Consider the following 20518-nt stretch of genomic DNA (forward strand, 5'->3'; position numbering starts at 1 on the left):
TAGGAGTTGGCGCTCCTGTTTCAGGGCGTAGACATGATAATGAAGACAAAACGAGCGTCAAGTGAAAGTGTTTATATAGTTAAAAGTTAGTAACAATGGCGAAAAGCAAAAGATAATGACTGTGTGGTACTTTATGAACCGCTAGGTACTGTTAACGATAATTCTTATCGTGCTCCACATTCTACCAAGAGGTAGACATGTAAGATTCGTTAGGAAGACACGACTGCTGCTGTTTGCTTGTAAGGCGGTACCGTTTTTATTTGTTTATATATGTACATGCAATGTTAGTCTGTTAAATCTTCTGAACGTAATACATAACATCCGTGAGGTTCACACTGTAGCTGTGTCCACGTTTTAGCAAAGCCAGGCTTTGAAAAAGTAAAAATTACGAAGAGGAGGTGGAAACCTGAGTGGCCCAAAATGAAGAAACGTACGTTATCTGGAAACACAGGAATTGGTATTTTCGTTATAGCATTTGTATGCGTTGCAGTTTCCTTTTGTTCACCAGCATGGCTTGTGAGTGACTATAGAATAACAGGTGCAAAGTTAGACAAGCTCGGATTATGGACGCATTGTTTTAGATCTCTTCCAGACCCTCAAGATGACTATCAACGCAGATTTTTTGTTGGGTGTCGGTGGGTTTATGACCCATTCACAACGGGATACTATGAAATACGTGATTTTCTTCTACCACGTAAGTTTGGATTTCTTTCACATTTTAATAGATGCACAGATTAAGAATACGGAGTTTAATCTACACAACAATTGACCCATATTTCTTGGTAGAAATAATACTGTAATGCCTTGTACATTTTTTGGAATAATTTTGGATTTGGGGGGCCAAAAAGAGATAAAATAACCATGTTTACAGGAGAAATGAGTTGATGTTACGTAAGTGTAATTACTAACATAACCTAACCTAGCCTAAACCATCAAAAACACAGAAAATATAAAAAGAATGTAAGAATTTTAAGTAAAGAATTATGGCCCCCCAAATTCAAATGTCCTAACGTAACCTATCTAAACCATCAAACAATACAGAAAATATAGCAAGACAGCACGAAATTTAAGCAAAATATTCTGGCCCTCCAGTTCCAAAAATATGCCCATTTTTTCTGTTGGGAAATACATACCCCAGATGTCAGGTGTAAAGGGTAGGTATTACAGAAGGAAAAGAAACTACCCTACTCTACTTCACTGCACCTACCATACTCTTGACGCCTATACTCTCCTAGAATTTGTTTGTAAAGGGGGGGGGGGATTTGACATTTTATGCAAGTGGCTCCTGCTGTAACACATTATCCTAGGTAAAATTGCGGAGCGCCAGTAAAATTGTTCAAAAATAATTTTTCTTATTTCATTAGCGGTAATTATCTCCTAATACCACTTAGATAAATTATTTTTTTGGCGCCCGTCCACAACTGTGTACAGATTTATAATATATCTGCAAATATCCGGGTTTAAGTGCTGTATCGCCGGACCAATATTAGGAAATTTACCGAGTTAATTGGAGAATGTATTTAAGTTAGTGAGAAAGAATGAGTACAAGGGAGATAAGGGGAATAGTAAAAGTTAAGAGTGGTATTTGTTTGTTGTTTTTTGATGTTGTAAGCGGCACTGTTTGTGGAGGCGGATGGTCTATTTAGCTGAGAGGTACACTTGTTTTACTATACGGATCCATAGATTGTAAAATTTACAGAAAAATTTCTGGAAGCCTTTAATTTGTCCATTTTATGTCGAGAACAGAACCCAACCAACCCCTGTGGGGCTTCTAACCCGTTCCTACTACTACTACTTATACTATGAATCCGTGTAGTGAAACTGCACGCCTAATAACGTAATCTAACGTAACTGAAAGTAATCTAGCCGAATGCAGTATATTTTGGAATTTTTTTTCGATTTTCAAATTGGTCCGGCGATACAGCAGTATGTACCAGAAATAATATCCCTCACATTTATATGCCATAAAAACGACAAGTAAATAAATAATCACAAACACCAACTTGTGTTTGATTATTACTACGACCTAATTTTGCATTGCAATTGCATAGTGAAGAACCACAATTTTCAATCCTGTCTATGTTCACGGGTGACTTACATGTTTGCTGCGTACACAAGTAAACATTACTTTTCTTCTGTGAATTATCCGATTTTACTTTTTCTTTAAGTGACCTCGTAATCTTAACCTGCACTGAAATTTTAATAGAATTTATGTTGTTACGAGGTTGTTTTAAACTGAGGGCACAAAGTAAGTGTTCTTAAATAAGTATTCCAAAGTAAATGAATTGATACTCATCCGTGAAACTCATCCGTGTCTCCGATCGTGGCTATTGCCATATGAAAGATAATGAACTGTTGTTTATTTGCAATTCTGCTTCCCGGTGAAGGTGTAGAGTAGTGTCTGAAACGTTTTATTAGTCTGAAGTAAGGATATCTTTTATTAGTCAGAATGTTCCGTGGACCCCTAATGCCGACAGAAAATTTATCATAAAAAAAGTTTCGAGCGTATGCTCTGTCTGCTGGCCTAGTGGCTAGCGCTCGTGCGTTTGGTGCACGGGGGAAAGGTTCTAGAACAGGTCCCCTTCCCACGTAGCTGTAATAAACACAGAAATCGTGCCCTGCGGGGCTCTAACCCGCCTTCACTCGCTAACGCTCACTCGGCACTACTATCTGAATTAAATATTAAACTTTGGTACAACCTAGCTACTAACCTATATGGGGGTTCTAAATTCTTCTCGTGCACGGGGTCGCAGGCGCGTTTCCCGGTAGGAGAATCTACATTTGAACGCATATGGTGGTTTGGATTCTACCTTAAACCGTAGGTTGACGTCTCGTGTAACCTCAGTGTTCAAAGGAGGCGCTAGACTCCAACCAACTCTTGAGCATCATATGTTAATACCAGTGAACTTACATTTTTAAACTCGTATCAGTAAAAATTTCCTTTATCAACAAACTTAAGAAATTCGTTACTGAATTCTCAGTGTGTGTGTTATTGGCGAATTTTTCAATTTTGAGCCCTCCAATCGATAGAGCATCAAAAATTATCTAAGAAAGTGATGGAAATTTCTGCGCCATTCTTCCCTTTCCAAAGAAGTTCGGATTTCGGGAGATTTAAGGAGCCATATCTCGGGATGATATTTTGCGAATTTTTGAATTTTCAGCATGTTTTCGTAAAACAGCGTCTCGTTGAACGTTTTTACAGAACTCTTAAACGAAACATGTGGAACAATTCAATACTCAAGGAATTTGTAAATGGATAGCTATATTAGAAGTATTGTTTAATGAGTATAATAATAAAGTACATAGAACACTTGGTATAAAGTCTGTAGAAGTTAATAAGAAAAATTAATTCTTTTTTAAGTTCATTCTGGCAGTGCTCTTAGAGCATTCTCAACTGGTTTGATTTTGGTATTATTAAAAGAAAATACATATTAGATTATACTGAACGATTTTTAACATACCAATTCTTTTATAGCACAGTCAAGTAAGAAGGATAGTTCATTCTAAGTAGAAAATATAGCATTATAACCAGTTGAGAATGCTCCAAGAACATTGCCAGAACGAACTTAAAAAGGATGGAGGGGGAAGGATAACTGTGATTATCACTACATGTAAAAGTAAATCATTATATCCACACCTTCTTCTGTTTCTTGCAAAATATCATCTCTCTACGGAGAAAAGGCTCTTCAAATCTCCCGAAATTCGAACTTTTTGGGCCAATATCTGGGAAACGGTGGCCAGTTTGCCAGTGGCCACCGATTACTATTTGGTACCAAAATATTCACCATCCTCTTAGGTATTGATCAACACTAACATCAACTCTCTATGGCCTATGGCTCCAGAGATCTGGATGCTTAAATCTCCGGAAATCGGCCATTTTTGGCCAATATCGGGAACGGTAAAAATAACGCGAAAAATTCCATCGCTTTCTCAGAGTTTTGGATGCTCTATCGAATGGAGGACTCAAAATTGCAAAAAAACGCAAATAACAGACAGACATACAGACATAGAGAATTCAGTAACGAACTTCTTAAGTTCGTTGAAAATGCACGAAGGTTATTGTTTATATAACTGTTTAGCTAGGTGAGTGTGTATCAGCATTTTGGGGTTCCAAAATATTGTAGGATAAGATAAGATAATTTGGATGTATCACTTAGTTTCTCTTCACAGCTAACAAGTACGCTCATCTGTAATAGCCACTTTTAAATATCGAAAAAGTATATTCGACACATATGCCATACTGTTGAAACTAAAAGTGGCAAGCAGTTGTATCCCATGAGCTCAATTGTTCAGAATGCCTTATTCCGTATATTGTGCATGTTATGTCCATGGGTTGATGTGTAGAAAATGCCAAATTTGTTGAAGTAACATGTCGAGAGTTACGATGTAATAAATTGTCTCCCAATTATCCCGTGTAGGGTAGTTGGGTGTCAGAGTAAGGGGCAATGGGGAGGCAACATTTATTATGGCAAAAGTAGAGTAATTGGTGAATTTGTTGCGTTTCCTCTTATTTCTGTTTGCCTTAAAATCCTTATCCTTCGCTGTCATCACGTATTATTATTATTATTTTCATTGTACGAAATTTTTATTACCCGCATTATAGGCTATTTTGTACTTCATTACCTTTAAAATTAGGTCTAATCTATTAATAATTTTTTTTTCAGTGGAAGAGTTTACAGTTTTGTTCCAAAGTAGGCATAATAGGTCTAGTAAGGATACAAAAATGTATACTTCAAATGCCTACAATGCTCTCATGTAACAGTTTTATTAATTCGCCCCTGTTATGTCCTGCTTTTGTTATTTCAGTGGTCATAACTTGCTGATCTAATTTTTTTCTTTAAATGTGATTAACATATCATATGATAGAGTTGAATTTGTTTAAAAACTATCATAATTCTATGGGCCAAAAAGCAAATTGTTAAAATTCTTTTGTATAGTCCTATGCAATGCGTTCAAATGTGCCAAGAAACATCCGATTATTTTATGTGATAGGTACTGTACGGTTAGGGGCAGAAAGTGCTAAGAATTAGACATAGCATTTCGAGAATTGGAAAAGAAAATGAACCGAATTTTATTTCTCGCATCTTCTGATTGTGGGGATAAATTAAATGATTAAATAAATGATCATTACAACTAGATCCGGTAATTCCTAGTTCTATATTTCATGTTGTACGGTTAGAGGAAAAAAAAAAAAAACGCCAACAATACATTTAAAGAATTGAAGAGAAAAGAAATAGAACTTTTTTTTTTCATTCTTGTTGATAAATAGTATTGGCGAGTATAATGCCTATTGAAATAAAAGTATCGAAATGAACCAAAGAGTTTCTGTAATAGTTTATCTAGGTGAGATTTACTTGATGTGATATAGAATAATATGGATTAGTTATAATCTTGTAGGTATGAAACTAATAGTATGGATTCATGATTGTGTTATGACAGTGGTACGGAACTTAGCAGTGATAATGTGTATGCTAAATTATTACAACTGGCGGCGAATTTTAGTGAAACCACGCGGAAATATGGAACTAGTAATTAATGTAATGATCACGTATTTAATTTAACTAAATTGTTATCCCCACAGTCAAAGGCTACGAGAAATCACATTTGGTTCCTGTTCTTTTCCAATCTCGAGATGCATGTGTCTAATTCTTAGCAGTTTCTGCCTCTGACCGTACATGTACCATTATGTATGACCATTTTAAAGAAAGTTTTGTCACGCCTTAACTTCTATTTTGCAAGTTCTTTTTTTTTTTTTTTTAATTTAACTTTTATTTTGAAGCTGAATGTTTAGTATTTTCATACCATTAAATATAGCAATCCTTGTATAAATTAACAATTTTAAAACCAACGTTTTGTTAGCGTTGATATAATTATCCATAAGTTGCTTCTTTTTTTCTTCTGTTGAATAGAAAACTGCTTACAAATTTGAAAAGAGTAAAGTTTCTTTTTTTTTTGTAATAAATTATCCTTCACAATATGTGTATCTCAGGATACATTTTACAACCGTGCCTTCGAATTACCCCTCATGGAGTAATTTGTAAGCAGTAGAGATAAATTCAGTCGTAATTGTGCGACTGCCAAACTAAAAGCTTTAAAATTGTTTGAATTGATGGATTATTTCTCTCTTCATTGCCTTGAAAACAAACTTAAAATTAACTTATCTAACAGGGCCGCGGTGGCTTAGTGGCAGAGTGTTCACCTTTGTTGCGTGCGGTTCCTGGTTCGGTACCAGCTCGCGCCAAGTGAACTTTGTGGTGGACAAACACCATGTGGTTTTCTCGGGGTTCTCCCGTTTCTTTCCACTTTCTTCATTCCGTCATTTCATTCGTTTCTCGTCATCACCGTCTCCTTCCCACCTAGCCGGCAGTCATGGGACGCAAAACTGAAAGATTTCATATATTTTTTTTAGTTTATCAAACTTATAGTTTTTTTAAAGAACTTGAGAAATAACAAAAACTACTGCCCATTTACCTCGTCAGAGAATTGGAACTAAATTATTTCGACATATTGTGATGTCTTCTTTAATGATCCATAACCTAGTTACAGGTACCAGACTCTTCTTACAAGGATCTTCTTAATGTTGGACTATCCTAGAGGAGTTAACTGAGTCGTGAATCATCAGAAACATGTACAGAAATTCAGGAAAGCCAATCATCACTTTCTTCTCTAAAATCATTTTTATTTGCCCAACTTCTTCGCGGAAAGTCAATTTCCGGCTCTTACAAATGATTTTCTCTAACCAGTTGTTATTAATGTAAAATGACCTTTACGATTTATATGGATTAGTGTGGCTCAACTGAACACAAATTTCAAGAACTGGTTTAAATGTAGAGAAGTGACAGTTCACATTTTTCTGGTTTGGTGAGGCTAAAGTTGCAGACAATTTTTTAAGAAGAAAGGAGAAGAAAGTTACGAGTACTTTAGTGCAGAAAGTAATAATTAGCTTTTGTGGAATATCTGTGTTTATGTTTCCGATAATTCACGTCTCGTTAAGTCCGTATCAACATTGATAAGATCCTTTTAAAGTGTCTGGTATGTTATTAGGTTATGATTTACTGAAGGAAACATAAGAGTGTATTCAAATGATTTAATAACAATTGCATGAATTGGATACTAATAGTAAGAAGTTATTTTCATTTACTGTGCAGCAATAATTTGGTTGTTCAGAATAATAACTATTTTAGATTGTAGTAGTTGGTAAATATTGTAAAACTTTGAGTGAGATTTTATTGATTATTTTTTGTTAGATTTAGTTTTCAAATGTGAAAATCAACCAGTATCTTATAGAGAGAAAGTTTGAGCTTAAATGTGTGGGCATGTGCACCCAGTCTTACCAAATTCAAACCTAAAAACTTTCCTTAATATATGTATCCCAGCTGTGTCTACCAAATATATGAAGATATAAATAATAATATTTCGTTACATATTAAATTACTTGTATCTAGAGATGCAAGGGCTCGGAAAAAAACCGGCATTTTTTGGAAAAAAACTCGGTTTTTTCTGCCTTGCTTTTTTGCTTCGGAAATTTTGGGCTTTTTTCAAAATACTGCTTTAAATTGATAAAACAGACTTTGTATCGCTTCTCTATAACACAAAAAATAATTTAATTAGTGGTTGATGCTGATAATAATATAAAACATCGAAAATAAACTATGAATTTCGAAAAAATATTTCAAACAATTTTTCTTCAACATATTTACATTATGAATTCCACAGGATTAACCAATGTATATAATAAGAATTTTTTAACCTCCTATATACAAAAGTAAGCAGAGTTGGCAAGAACCGAGGTTGCTTTTGAAAATGCCGTTTTTTGGGGGATGTTTAAACCAGGCTTTTTTGACTTAGATGTTTTGCTTTATGTATTTATATTACATATTCACAGAAATAGCCTAAGTTTGTTTCGCCTTGATGTTATTATGCAACAGTGGGGTTATGCCAGAAGAACTCCCATAAGCTTAAAGAAGTGCGGTCAGTAAATTTCTTAAGTTGAGAATCTCCCGCCCTAGCCATTGGGAAAATCCCGTCATTACTTGAAATGTAAGACAATAACGGGAAAATCCTGTTATTGCTTTGCATGTAAAATTTAAAGGTCAACGTACCATAATCAGTACGCTAAAACTGAGGTATTAAATTACAAATTTAGTACCGGTACGTAGATATCATTGAAAGTCCAATCCAAGCTAATGTTGGAAGCTACGTAGGCAATCGATAAATTTTGCCAATTTCTATCAATATATTTAAGCAATCTTGGCTTCTTTATAAAACAGCACGCATTTAGGCATGTAGAAATATACAATTTGGTTTGTTTCGTATATTTAGGCTTAACATCCTTACGAAATACCGAGGTTATCAAGGAGAAGACTTTCGCTTAAACTGACATCCGAACCGCTACTTGGGTTACGCATGAAAGAAGGATTGTGGTTCGACCGAGAATTGAACATGGGACACCTTGATTAAAAGGTGAAAGGGAAATAAAACTATTGCAGGTAGTTTGATATCTGGAAACGTTACCATGAAGTTCACACGATTCGCATTTTTCATTCTTTTTATTTTTGTGGTTTAAACCAGTTATTAAAAAAAAAAAGTTGGTGTAAATCAGCCAACCCTAAAAGTAAACACTTCTTTTTAAAAAATACACAAATAACTAGCAAAATAGTATGTAGTATTTTTACTTCAAAATATTCCATACCCTCTTTTTGAAACAAAATAAAATTAAAATAAAACATAAGAGAAATACTTAGATTTATATGATACACTTAAAGGCTGCACATCTAGAGCTTTTGGTTCTGTATATTCTTGAAATTCTACAGTTAAGTTTTATAGAACCACCATCACAGTTTACCCAATCCTCAAGTTTTCTGAATTTTTAACAAGAGGGATTCAACTTATCATTACGGAACTCCCCCCCCCCCAAAAAAAGACTACGGAATATATTTAAGTTAAGCTAAATACAACTGCACAACAAACATGACTGATTGATTAGCTTTTGCGCTTCTATCGGGAAGTCCGGGATTCAACCAGCATTCGACCATTCTGACAAAGCTTTTCTTCATTCCATCTGTGAATGTAGAAATAATGCGTGTACTGTGAGTTGGGCGACTTCCTTTTTTATTGTTTTTAAATCGTTATTATTACTAATTACCAGCAGTGACGGTTTTGCGAAGGTTAGGGGGGCGGTCTTTCGAACTGAAGTCCGTTCCCCAAAGTTACGGAATGTCTGCAACAAACGAAATATCTATTATTTATGCCTTTACTCATAAACTTTAAGCTCCCGTCAAATAAAAATTACGAATGTTTATAAAAACTAAACATTAGTAAGAAACCCTTCCCAAAATACTTTTCTAAATCCGCCACTGATTCTCAGTATAAAATGATTTTTAAAGTTGTATCCGGAAGATTATTGCTAAACATATAAACGAAACGAAATATTAGTTATGCCTGTACTCATAAACTTCAAGCACTTCCCAAATAAAATTAGGACTTTTTAGGAAACGAAACAATCAGAAAAAAACCTCCTAAAGTACTTTTCTAAATCCGCTACTGATTATTTGTATAAATTGGTATTCAAGGTTGTGTCCGGAAAATTATTGCTAAATCACTTCACAGCTACAGTATAACAGAAATGTGGAAGTACGGTTTGACGGATATATTGAAAAACGTACGCTTTGACGGATAAATAGAAAAACGGGCAAGTTTAACTTTTGCGCTAGAAGCTAGAGTACTAAAAGCTCTTAGAAATGAAACACGGACTACAAACTAGAGAAGAAAAAAGATGTCGATAACTCAAAAGTTAAAATAAAGTTAAATAGCCTCTAAAATTACCCTCAAATACTACATTCTTCATGTTAGCTTTAATTCGTAAAACATGTGCTCCATCCATCTTGATGGTGAATTCAGAGCGAAATATCACATTCAGGTCATGGAATTTTTATCTAACTATAGAATATACTATAAGAAAGCTATTTAGATAGAAAAATCATGAAGTTGAAAAAAGCCAAAATTTCCAAAATTCTCGTTTTTTTTCCCAAAAAAGCCGGCTTTTTATGTGAAAAAAAACCATCGATTCAAAAAAGCCGGCTTTTTTTGCATCTCTGCTTGTATCGGAGAGGTAGGATAAGTTTATTTATTTGTATAATTAGTTATTAACAAATCTTTTTCTTCCAAAGAAGAAAGTTTATTTTTATTTTTTGATTTTTTAAATAACGTTTTACTTTCCCGAAAGAGAGGAAGTGTGTGTTACTTTTTGGAAGTGAAAGATTCCAGTTTTACAGGTAAAAATGTCATCGAGAACTAATTTTATTTCATGTCGAATGTGAATTATTTCGTTTCATTTCTTGTTTACATTTTGTATATTCTTGTGTCAATAATAAAGAGCAAATAGTTGTTGCAGGTGAGATGACATAATGAAATTGAACTAAAGTGGAATGAGAGTTTACTATGGATAAGATCGTATCTATAGAATTCTACTGCCCTTTCCTACTTCTTTTCCATTCCATAGATTTTCTTTTCATTTCCCTCATTATCAACTTCTCCTTTAATCCCCAGGGAAATTGTGGGACTGTAACAATTGATTTTATTTGATTGATATTATGAACATGTTTCTTTTAAAATTAGTACGGATACATTAACGGAATATTATATAAAATTATTTTGTTTAACTCTTTGAGGATAAAAACATTAATCTGATAAAGAAATTTTGGCGGCGTGTATCTAATATTTTAATTAGATACTTAGAGACGAAACGAGAAAAATGATAAATAATATTTTCTATGTAATTTTTCACTGCTGTTTTTCCACGTGGTTTCTGTACGTAAGGGGTAGGTGTACTTCTGTACAGAAGATGGCAACAATAATAATCAGTGCTGCGACGTGGTTTCATCGTGTAACTACCAGAAAGTACGGGAAGCAGAAAGGAAACATACATTAAGGTGGCTTCATGGAGTAACTACTAAAACACAAAAGGTTAATTCAGTGAGTGTTTTATAATGAACAAAATTTTTCAGATTCACTCTCGTGAACACAGGACTTCTGTTTGAGTAATATAACTTTAATTTTGTTTTCCAGCTTTCATTATTGCTACGCAGTTTTTCTTCACCCTGTGCTTCTTATTTGTGCTGATCTCCTTCGGATTGGTTCTTTTGTACTTCCTGTGTTGTGGACCAGATCAAGAGAAATTCGTGAAGCTGATATACGTTATTGGACTCATTCTGTTAGTAGCAGGTATGTGCATTTTAAAACAAAGAGAAAGAAATATTACATAGGTAAATACATGAAGACTAATTAGTAAAGTGATAATATTTATCAATATATATATATATATATATATACAGGGTGACTGGTAATTCGATTCATTTCTTGAAAGGCGTTACTGAACAATTAATTTGGTACAAATTTGTCCCTGTGAACCGGGGGCCGGAAATCAGTGATTTCGGAATAATCTGCAAATTTGTGATTTTTTAATAATTTGCCGACTTGCAACCAATAACTGCCAATAGTGAACAAACTACCTCACTCTGACCACCAAATTGATACTTCTCTAATAGCTGATGAATGAAATACTTCTGCAAAAATAATAATAATAAATAAATAAATAAATAAAGGAACGTATCCAAAATCACCAGAAAGTTTGACATGAAGGGGTCATAAATCGCAAATCAGCATTTTTAATTGCTTTATATCAAAGCGAATAACTTAAAAATAAATAAAGGCACGTGGTGTACAAATTGTTAAAGTATTATTTATAGCTGAAATGACTAACTCATTTCATAAGCTTTCCACAAAGGTATAAATGTCGTCAAGTTTCGAAAAAATTAGGACAAAAACTCATTGTAGCACTAATTTGAATTTGATTTAGAAATTCTCTTGAGCGTGAAAAAGTTGTCAGTGTAGAGAAGTAAATGAGAGAAAGTTGCAGAGTAGTTAAGATTAATGAAGAGAACCGAAAATACATTTACAAATTACAAATCTTGTTCGAAGTGCCTCCCTTGGTTGGGTATACAAGCATGCAGCCTACGACATACTTCAGTCACTGTCATTCGCGTTGGAAGCATGTCTTTTATGTGCTTAGGCTGGTACTAAAATCCTCTCTCTATCTCTCTCTCTTTCTCTTTCTCTCCCTCTCTCTCTCTCTCAACTCATCTACGGTGCTAGCGGTACGACATCTTTCATGTGACTCCAAACGTAGAAGTAGCATTCATAAATCCGGATTTCGTGCTGGACATTATATCGGGCCACTTCAACCGATCCGTTTGAGTGAATAATTATTGTCCAGCCACTGTTGTACGCCTCAGTAAAAGTGGACTGAAACGTCATGTTGGTAATTTTTTTTTTTTTTTTTTTTTTTTTTTTGGTAGTTAGCGGCACATCCTCGAGCAGCATGGCCATTTTCTCTCGTAAAAACATACATGATGCACACTAAGTTTTGCGGCAGATTTTTTTTTTTTTTTTTTTCGTAGAGGAGATGAACTTTTCTAATAGCTGATGATTAAAGTACTACTGAAAAAAGATGCCATATCTTCCGCGTAGCCGGTTTTGGAAAATCGAACGAGTGTGGAAGTGGCCTGATATGCTTGGCGCGAAGTCAGGACTTCCCATTTACTTCTCCACATTAACAACTTTCTCACGCTTAAGTGAGTGTACAAATTAAATTCAAATAAGTGTTACAGTGCTTTATCTTCTAGCTCTTTCTAAATTTTAACTTTTTTTTTTTTTTTTTTTTTACCTTTGTGGAAAGATTATTAGATGACGTAGTCGTTTTAGCTATTGTACACCAAACGTCGTAACTTTTTTTTTTATTCACTTTGATATAAAGGAGTTTTTTAAAAAAGCAATAGTACAATTTACGATTTATGACCCATTCATGTCTGACTTTGTTTCTTTTCTTTTTATTTATTTATTTATTTATTTTTAGAAAAAAAAAAACAGTAGTATTTCTTTCGTTAGTTATTAGAAACTTAACAGTTTGGTATCAGAATGGAATAGTTCGTTCACAATTTACAATTTTTGGTTGCAAATTGATTTTTTTTTTTTTTTTAAGTGCAAATTCCTCCGAAACCACTGATTTCTGACCTCCGGTTCATAGGGACAGATTTGTTTCAAATTTTTTGTAGTTTAACCCCTTTTTAAGGAATAGGTCGAATTACCAGTCACTCAGTGTATAGGGCTATGTATTGAATGAACATTTTATAATGTACCTGTTAGATCGGTCTAGAGGTGTTCAGAATTTTTGTAATCATCTGATCTATTTCAGGTTTTGATTTCCATTGTGTTCTAGAAGTAGGAAGCGAGATAATACAAGGATTCCGCAGAAATGAAAATTGTAAGAATAATGAGAAAATGTCTGTTAGAATTCATTGTGCAACTAGTGCTGTTTTCTTCTCTTAAAATAGAAAACGGAAATGTGGTTGTTTTAGCTTTCATAAATTGGACTTATTTTTTCAGGGTAGTTAGATCTACATAGCGGCATGTGAATTAAATGATGAACTACAACTAAACGAGTATGATTGGTTATTGAGTATATGGAACAAATTATAATAATGATCGAAACTAACCATGAAGCATATATATATATATATATATATATATATATATATATATATATATATATATATATATATATATATATATATATAACATTGTTCAGGTTCGCTTTAATTATTGAACGAACATATGTTCTTGGGACATAGGAACTGAAAATAATATGGAAACCATCATAAATCTGTAATTATACTGTTAATAAATGTGTACACCAGTCACGTACTCATTTTATGTGATGCATTTTCACAGTGGATAGTTCATTTCTCTAACTAGTGAAGGAACTGAACTGACTCAATTATAATAACTATTAACAATTATAATAACTCGGGAATGCATTTAAATTTTCAATGGGGACCCCCATCTGCGTTAGCGGTTCGTTTATTTACATAAACCACTGTTGTTTGTCACATTTCAGAGCTTCCATTGTATAATGAAAAGCCATTTTAGGTATGTTTAAGCATACCTGTTCTCACTGATACAGATACGTAGCATTTTGAATAGATAGAAAGATTCCTTTGACGATTTGCTTAATACTCAGTCAAGAATTAATGTTCGTAGAGAACATACTTGGACCTCACCAGATGGAAAAACACATAATCAAATTGATCCCGTTTTAGCAGATATACAGGTCTCTGTTTTATTTTAATTATATGGTTATTCCGATAAAATTCATTCAATCAGTATCTATTCCCGGCGGGAGCTCATGTGGTTCGGATTCCACGTTAATCAGTAGGTCCACGTCTCATATAGCATCGCTGCTGAACGGGACGTTAAACTCAAAATCAATTCAATTCAATTCAATCAGTATCTATGATTATTAATATTATTTCCACAGGATTCGTTGGTTCAATAGCTGTGATTGTATTTGGTTCTATAGCCAATGGTAAAGGATGGATGCCTGAACCGGAGAATAACTACTTTGGTTGGGCATTTGGCTTAGCAGTTGTCGGAGTGTTCATGTGTTACATTGCTGGAATTCTGTTCTTAGTGGAGGCAAACATTCAGAAAAAGAAGCGGAAATATTTGAAGGAATCACAGTCAAGATTTACGCTGGAAGAAACTAAAGCGTAATGTTGTCTATCAGTGTACGGGTAACAGCTCATTTTTAGTATTACATTGTGAGATAATGTATTCTTTTAGTTTTCATACCTTTACATTAAGGTAGTGTGATTTGGGACAACGCGAAAAGTCCTGCGGTTGCCTTTTATGTATGGATGTGTATATATGTTATTTTGTATTATGTGTTATAATGATTTAGTAAAATGAGTATGTTTACTAATTACGTAATAGATTAACAAGATATTGTTCTGCGTTAAATATGTGAGAAGCAGGATTTATGGTGTAAAGCTGCCGAGCGGTAGGAAATTGAGTTTGTATATTTCGTAAATACAACCTTTGGCATAAACACAGTTTTGCTCACGGATGTTACAATTGCTACATTTGTCTTAAGATATTTCTCTGCATACAGAGGATGCATATGCCATGTTTGTCTCAGGTACAGTATTCTGTATACACGAGTTGTAAATACTGTACTTTTTGTCTTGATATCAACTTGTATGCTAGCAGAAAGCGAAGATAGAGCGGTCCATATGTCCAAATTTTGATCTTTTTTATGGATCTTTCAAGAAGCAGATTTTTAAAAATTATTTTTATAGTATTTTGGCATTTACAAACATTCCAGATTGCGTATCTCAGTGCTTTGTTGAGATTTTATGATAGTACAGTGAGTTTTATATAAATATATATATTTATATATTTAAGTATATGAGTTTTATCAATCAGGTACATCCAGTCGATCATTTTTTTTAAAGTAAGTGTTAGGTTGAATGCATAATTCAATCAATGTGTGTGATGGATCAGCTATATTTTGCCATATTGTAAAGGTAGGCCAGTGTTCAAAAAAGGTAAGCGATGTGAATGCCATGTTGATATTTTAAAACATTTTTATGAAAGTTAATTTTTGTCACATGTATATACAATCATTAAGATAATTTTCTGTGTGGTGTGGTAGTTACGTTTCGTTGTATGAACAGGGTACTTAATGTTGGTAATAGTTTAGACCAGAATCAGCCGTGTTTCATTTCCAGAACTTCCCCCTCTCCCTCTTTCTTTGTTATTCCACTAAATGTTTCATCTGTATTTCTTTTTGAGTCACAGCCGTGACTTGTTACTGAATTGAAATATTTTTGATTATTGGAAAAGTGTTTGTTTTGTCCTCTACAATATGCATCATGTAAAGGATACAAAAAATAAAAACCACTATGCATGATTGATGCCTCTTTCCCTGTCCATCAGCAGATGGATGTACCATACAGTTGCTTAAAAGCGAACTAGTATATGTATGTATAGGAAAGTTTAGTAATTCACTGCAGAAAGTCTATATATGTGTACGATTTTATTAAAGTACTAATATTTTGTCAAGTAGCGTTTTGTACATATTAATACGGTCAGTGATTAAGGAGTTAACTGGTACATTTGTTGCTCCATAAATCATACTATTATTTACAAAAAGCTCTGTCCATGTTTCGTAATTTATTTTGCTAGTTCTTTGATTTCAGAGTTAATTAACAATTGAATATACAAATATATACATCAGTTTCACCTGTCTTACATTGAACACTGGCATTTAATGGTTAGCTTTTGTCATTTTTCGTATACTTACATAAATTTTACGAGATAAATAAAATTGGAGAGGAATGGGGAGGTTGCGATCACATTACATAGCGACAGGCTATGTCTGTATAGTTAGAATACTGTTAGAGCACTTATCTTTCAGTAAATAAATAAAGCAGGGTGTTTTGCTAAACTTTATGAAGAACGACCTTGACATGTGAAAGAATGTCGAAATTAACTTCCCTAGCTCAAAAGAATACACCCTCTTCGTAGATGATCCTTCGTTATTAAATTCCGAACACTTGCCTCTGTTTATTTGTAGTTCGCTTACAGAAAATTATCTTGTTTCAACATCAAAGAAAACTACTTAAATGGGCCGTTCCATCCGGCTCATGCTTAGGGTGGGTACTTTTATTAGCTGCAATACTATAGGTAAACAATGGATCAGATTTAACACATAGTAACATTCCAAATAATATGAAATTTTTGTTTGTACAATTCTTCATTAAATCTTGATCTTACGATAAACTTGTTACGAGATAACAAAGTTTGGCTACTTTTAAGTTCTGAACTATGTTGCTGAATCTAAAACGACTTCTGTTTCGTACACATGTTTCTATGATATAGTCATTTTATCGGTAATGACATGTCTATATTAAGCATACCAGTAAAGAAAGTAGTTACCCAGTAGTTTGAACCTCTTACGGCATACTATGAGTATGGTTCTCTTAAAATAGTAAGCTGTGAATGTTTTTTTGCCTTATTTTTCCTGTAGAATTCGCATCATCTTCATGCTTTGTATTGAAGAGTGATTATGTTAAAATCAACAGGTACGAGGAAGAATTTGATAAACATTTGAAAGAAGATAAGAAATCGTGCTTATATGTAATTTAAGGAAGATAACTTTATAAGAAAGGAATCTCAGTAGGGGCATATGAAAATATTGAAGAAAACAATATTTAGAGGAGTTAAAGTTCAAGGAGACAGCCAGATGTGTAACGTCGTTGAAGATGTGAACCCTTGTATGTCCAATTTTTGCGATTTTGAGTTTTTGGCAGAAACCTGATGAGAAAGCAGTAATCTATGTTCTAGCAAACCGTCATGTGTTACAAAACATCGATTGCTGAGAAACAATCGATTAGAGCGTTTGCATGCATGTCGATTCTTGGCAACTTCAGGTGATATCTCGTATGCCAGTGAGTTCAATGTATTATAGCCATATGTGCTGTGATGAGAGCAGCTGTATCAGTGTGTTTTTAAAGAATAAAACACCTTTTAGGTCTGAAATGTTAATATTGTGATTAGATATAGTAACTTTTTTTTTTTTTTTTCGTCTCCTGAAAAATCAACAAATTGTACATACGAGGTTTCACATCTTCAAGGACGATACACAGAAAAGTTTTGCAGTATAAAAAGTACCTGATTGACTTTTTTTAATGAGCAGAGAGAAATAAAATAGTAAGGTTGAAGAGGGCAGCCAGAAAATTTTGTATTTTTATACAAGAAGTTTTTATGTATCTAAAAATATCACGTTAGTAGTACTAGTTACTCATTTTAGTTATAGTACTTCATTTCTTTTCTCATTAGTATTATCGTAAGTAAGATGCACCGTAACCGTCCATTTTAATGAGATTTGTGTAAGATTGTGATAAGAGATTATATGATACTTATATTTTTGGTGGTAAGAGGGCGAATAATGTTGTAAATGCATATAGATGTACTTAATTTTTGATTGAGAGAGATTATGTCCTTTTAGAACAACCAGTTGAGCATTGTGTACTTCTAGAACTATCGAGAAGAAGTTACTGTTTTTTCTGCTCATAGGGAGAAAGATTTCGGTAATATTAAGGATAAATGCGTTTTTTTATATTTACATTATGTTCATTTGTAATTGTATGTTTTTTTTTTTCTTCTAAGATGTAGAAAATGTTTTGTTGTTGATAGGAAAGCTTATAGGAAAAATCATCCGTTGTGAGTAACCTACTGTCAATGATTTCTGAATTGTATGGAATCTCCTAAGTTGTATTTCTGTCCATAAATCATTATGGAGTATTATTGGTTGCGATTTTAATCTTGTTTTTGAAACTTTTTATAGGTAGTTTGTAAGTGCCGTATTCAAAAAATATATTTGTATTCAATATCTTTTCAATATTCAATATTTTGGTATTAAAAAAAATAGTATAGGTTTTAATCAGCACTTAAAATTGAAATGTTTTTTTAATATGTTTAAAAGTATTTAAGCAGTATATTGTTAATATTTTCAAAAGAGTATTGTTCAAATTTTAAGAACACTAGTTTTAATCTATATATGGAATATTTTCTGGTTTCGCGTAACATTCCAAGTTGCACTTTCACCGTGTATTGGAACAAACTATGGTATTGTCCCGAATATAATATGATATTTTGAATATAGAAACTGTTTATTAAAAACCAAACTCGCGTTATAATCGCAGCCGAACCCTTTATGCTTTAAAATAACGTTTTATTTCATACCATGCGGGTAAGTACCGTCTGTGTCACTCTCCTGTGACCGGTACTATGCCTTTGCGTGACCCGTCAAAGTCAGACGTATATAGGAAAGGCAATGGGAATATGGCACGTTATGGTTTGATTTCATTGACACCTAAATGATGTTAATGTGTTTTCACTACGCTTCTGCAATGTTTTCAAATTGATCTGGGTATACTTTCCATACTCAATACAATCCTGACAGGGATTTAAATCTTAAAATAGCTTTAATAAAGAAGTTTTCCATTAGATAATATTTTCAAAATGTGTGTACTATTGGTATTTTATAATGAGTCTTTTTATTTTACCTTAAAATCATCTAAATTTAGGCTTGTACTATATTGAAAGGTCATACCATAAATTGAGTCCAATACAGAAAATATTCTTGTTCATGCTCATTCCGTCCATTTATAATGATCTGATATATGTAATATGTTTTGTGCTGTTTATATGTGCCTTAGATTATTATAAAATCATAAAAGCAATGTACGTTTTTTAACTTTGTACAGCAACTAACTTGTTATATAATACAAATAATTATTTTGTAGGAGCACAGCGATATTTCCCATTCCAGTACTGTAAACTTTCCAGTACTATATGTTTCAAACTGTAAACTTATTTATGTTAAAATATTTTTCCAAAGAAATTTGTATGTTATTCCGTCAAATATAAAAGAATTTAGAGAAAAATATTTTTATTTATTATTATACAACTACTGGTGTTTTTAAACGATGTGTGCGTACAAGTGCATGTTTATGATGGACATAAAGTTCCAGTAAATAGCAAAAGTTGCCTTATGTTCCGTAAGTTCAATTTATTTCGGTTGAACAGTTTTACAATCATCTCTGGCCATTCTCTCCGAAGTCGATTAATATTAACGTGTTAAATCCCGCTGAATGTGTTCTCTTCGTGAACTGAATATCAGTAAAGGGTAGATGCTGTCTTGTAATGGAACGGCTAACATGTAATGAGTTCCTTACTACAAAATGCTTTTATTTACCTCGATATATACTTCCACTCTGGATCTTCCCTAGCACCTTAAACTACTTACAGAAAAAAAAAAGTATCGTTAAGCTGACTGGCTACAAAATATGCATCAATTTTCTGTAATGACGACAGTACCCGAATAATGTGGTGTATTTACACTTTTGTTAGAATGTGAATAATATAAATAGTTAATTAGATTACTTTATCTAATGGTATTTTGACCTTGTACTGAGGTACTTTTTACTTATGATTTTCTGAGTTAATACACAGTATATCTTATTTCATTACTTACGACATGCTGGGCCAATTTTAACAAGCTTTTCTGTTTCCTGTCATCGAGAAAGGTTCTTCATCAATGAAGCCAGAGCTGCTGTTAAGGCAATAGGAGAAGACTGTAGTAGTCATTGTGCTGAACGTACGCTCTAGCCTTAGGGAGCGTTCTTGATCTTTATGTAACATTATAAATTCGAAAAAAATATTATCTCTCATTTTATGACTGCCCTATGACGAAGGCGGGGACGGGATGGTGGAAGTGAGTAGGGGCCAGTACAAATCATGGCAACCATGACAAGCTTCTCCAGACGTTAAATATTAGGATGTTCTTTTAATCGAAAATAAAATAACAGCTCGATACAACGAGAATTCTTGGAAATTTTTAATCTTATATTTATTTCTGAAATATAAATTTAACCCTTAAAGACGGTCCTGATTTTTCTCAAAATTATTTATGTATGTCCTATCATTTGGCTAAACTTTTCATGTTGTTTTAAAAGTAAATTTATAAATAACCATAATATTGTGTGTTATTACCACACGAAAATGGTAAATTGAAATGTAGAATTTTTATAAAAATCAAAATGGCAGATTTCTA

The 20518-nt window shown here is 33.3% G+C and overlaps 1 protein-coding gene across 1 annotated transcript; it reads left to right on the plus strand.

Annotated features, from left to right (window-relative positions):
- The first annotated feature begins 2 nt into the window (after positions 1-2).
- Positions 3-18286, plus strand: sinu (claudin family member sinuous). Its single transcript, XM_081769813.1, has 3 exons — positions 3-694; positions 11068-11223; positions 14375-18286. Exons 1-3 carry the CDS (start codon positions 421-423, stop codon positions 14608-14610), a joined length of 666 nt encoding a protein of 221 aa, XP_081625939.1. The 5' UTR covers positions 3-420; the 3' UTR covers positions 14611-18286.
- Positions 18287-20518: the final 2232 nt, after the last annotated feature.

The sequence above is a fragment of the Thermobia domestica genome, chromosome 8, assembly GCF_964235325.1.
Source record: "Thermobia domestica chromosome 8, izTheDome1.hap1.1, whole genome shotgun sequence".
Lineage (NCBI taxonomy): Eukaryota > Metazoa > Arthropoda > Insecta > Zygentoma > Lepismatidae > Thermobia > Thermobia domestica.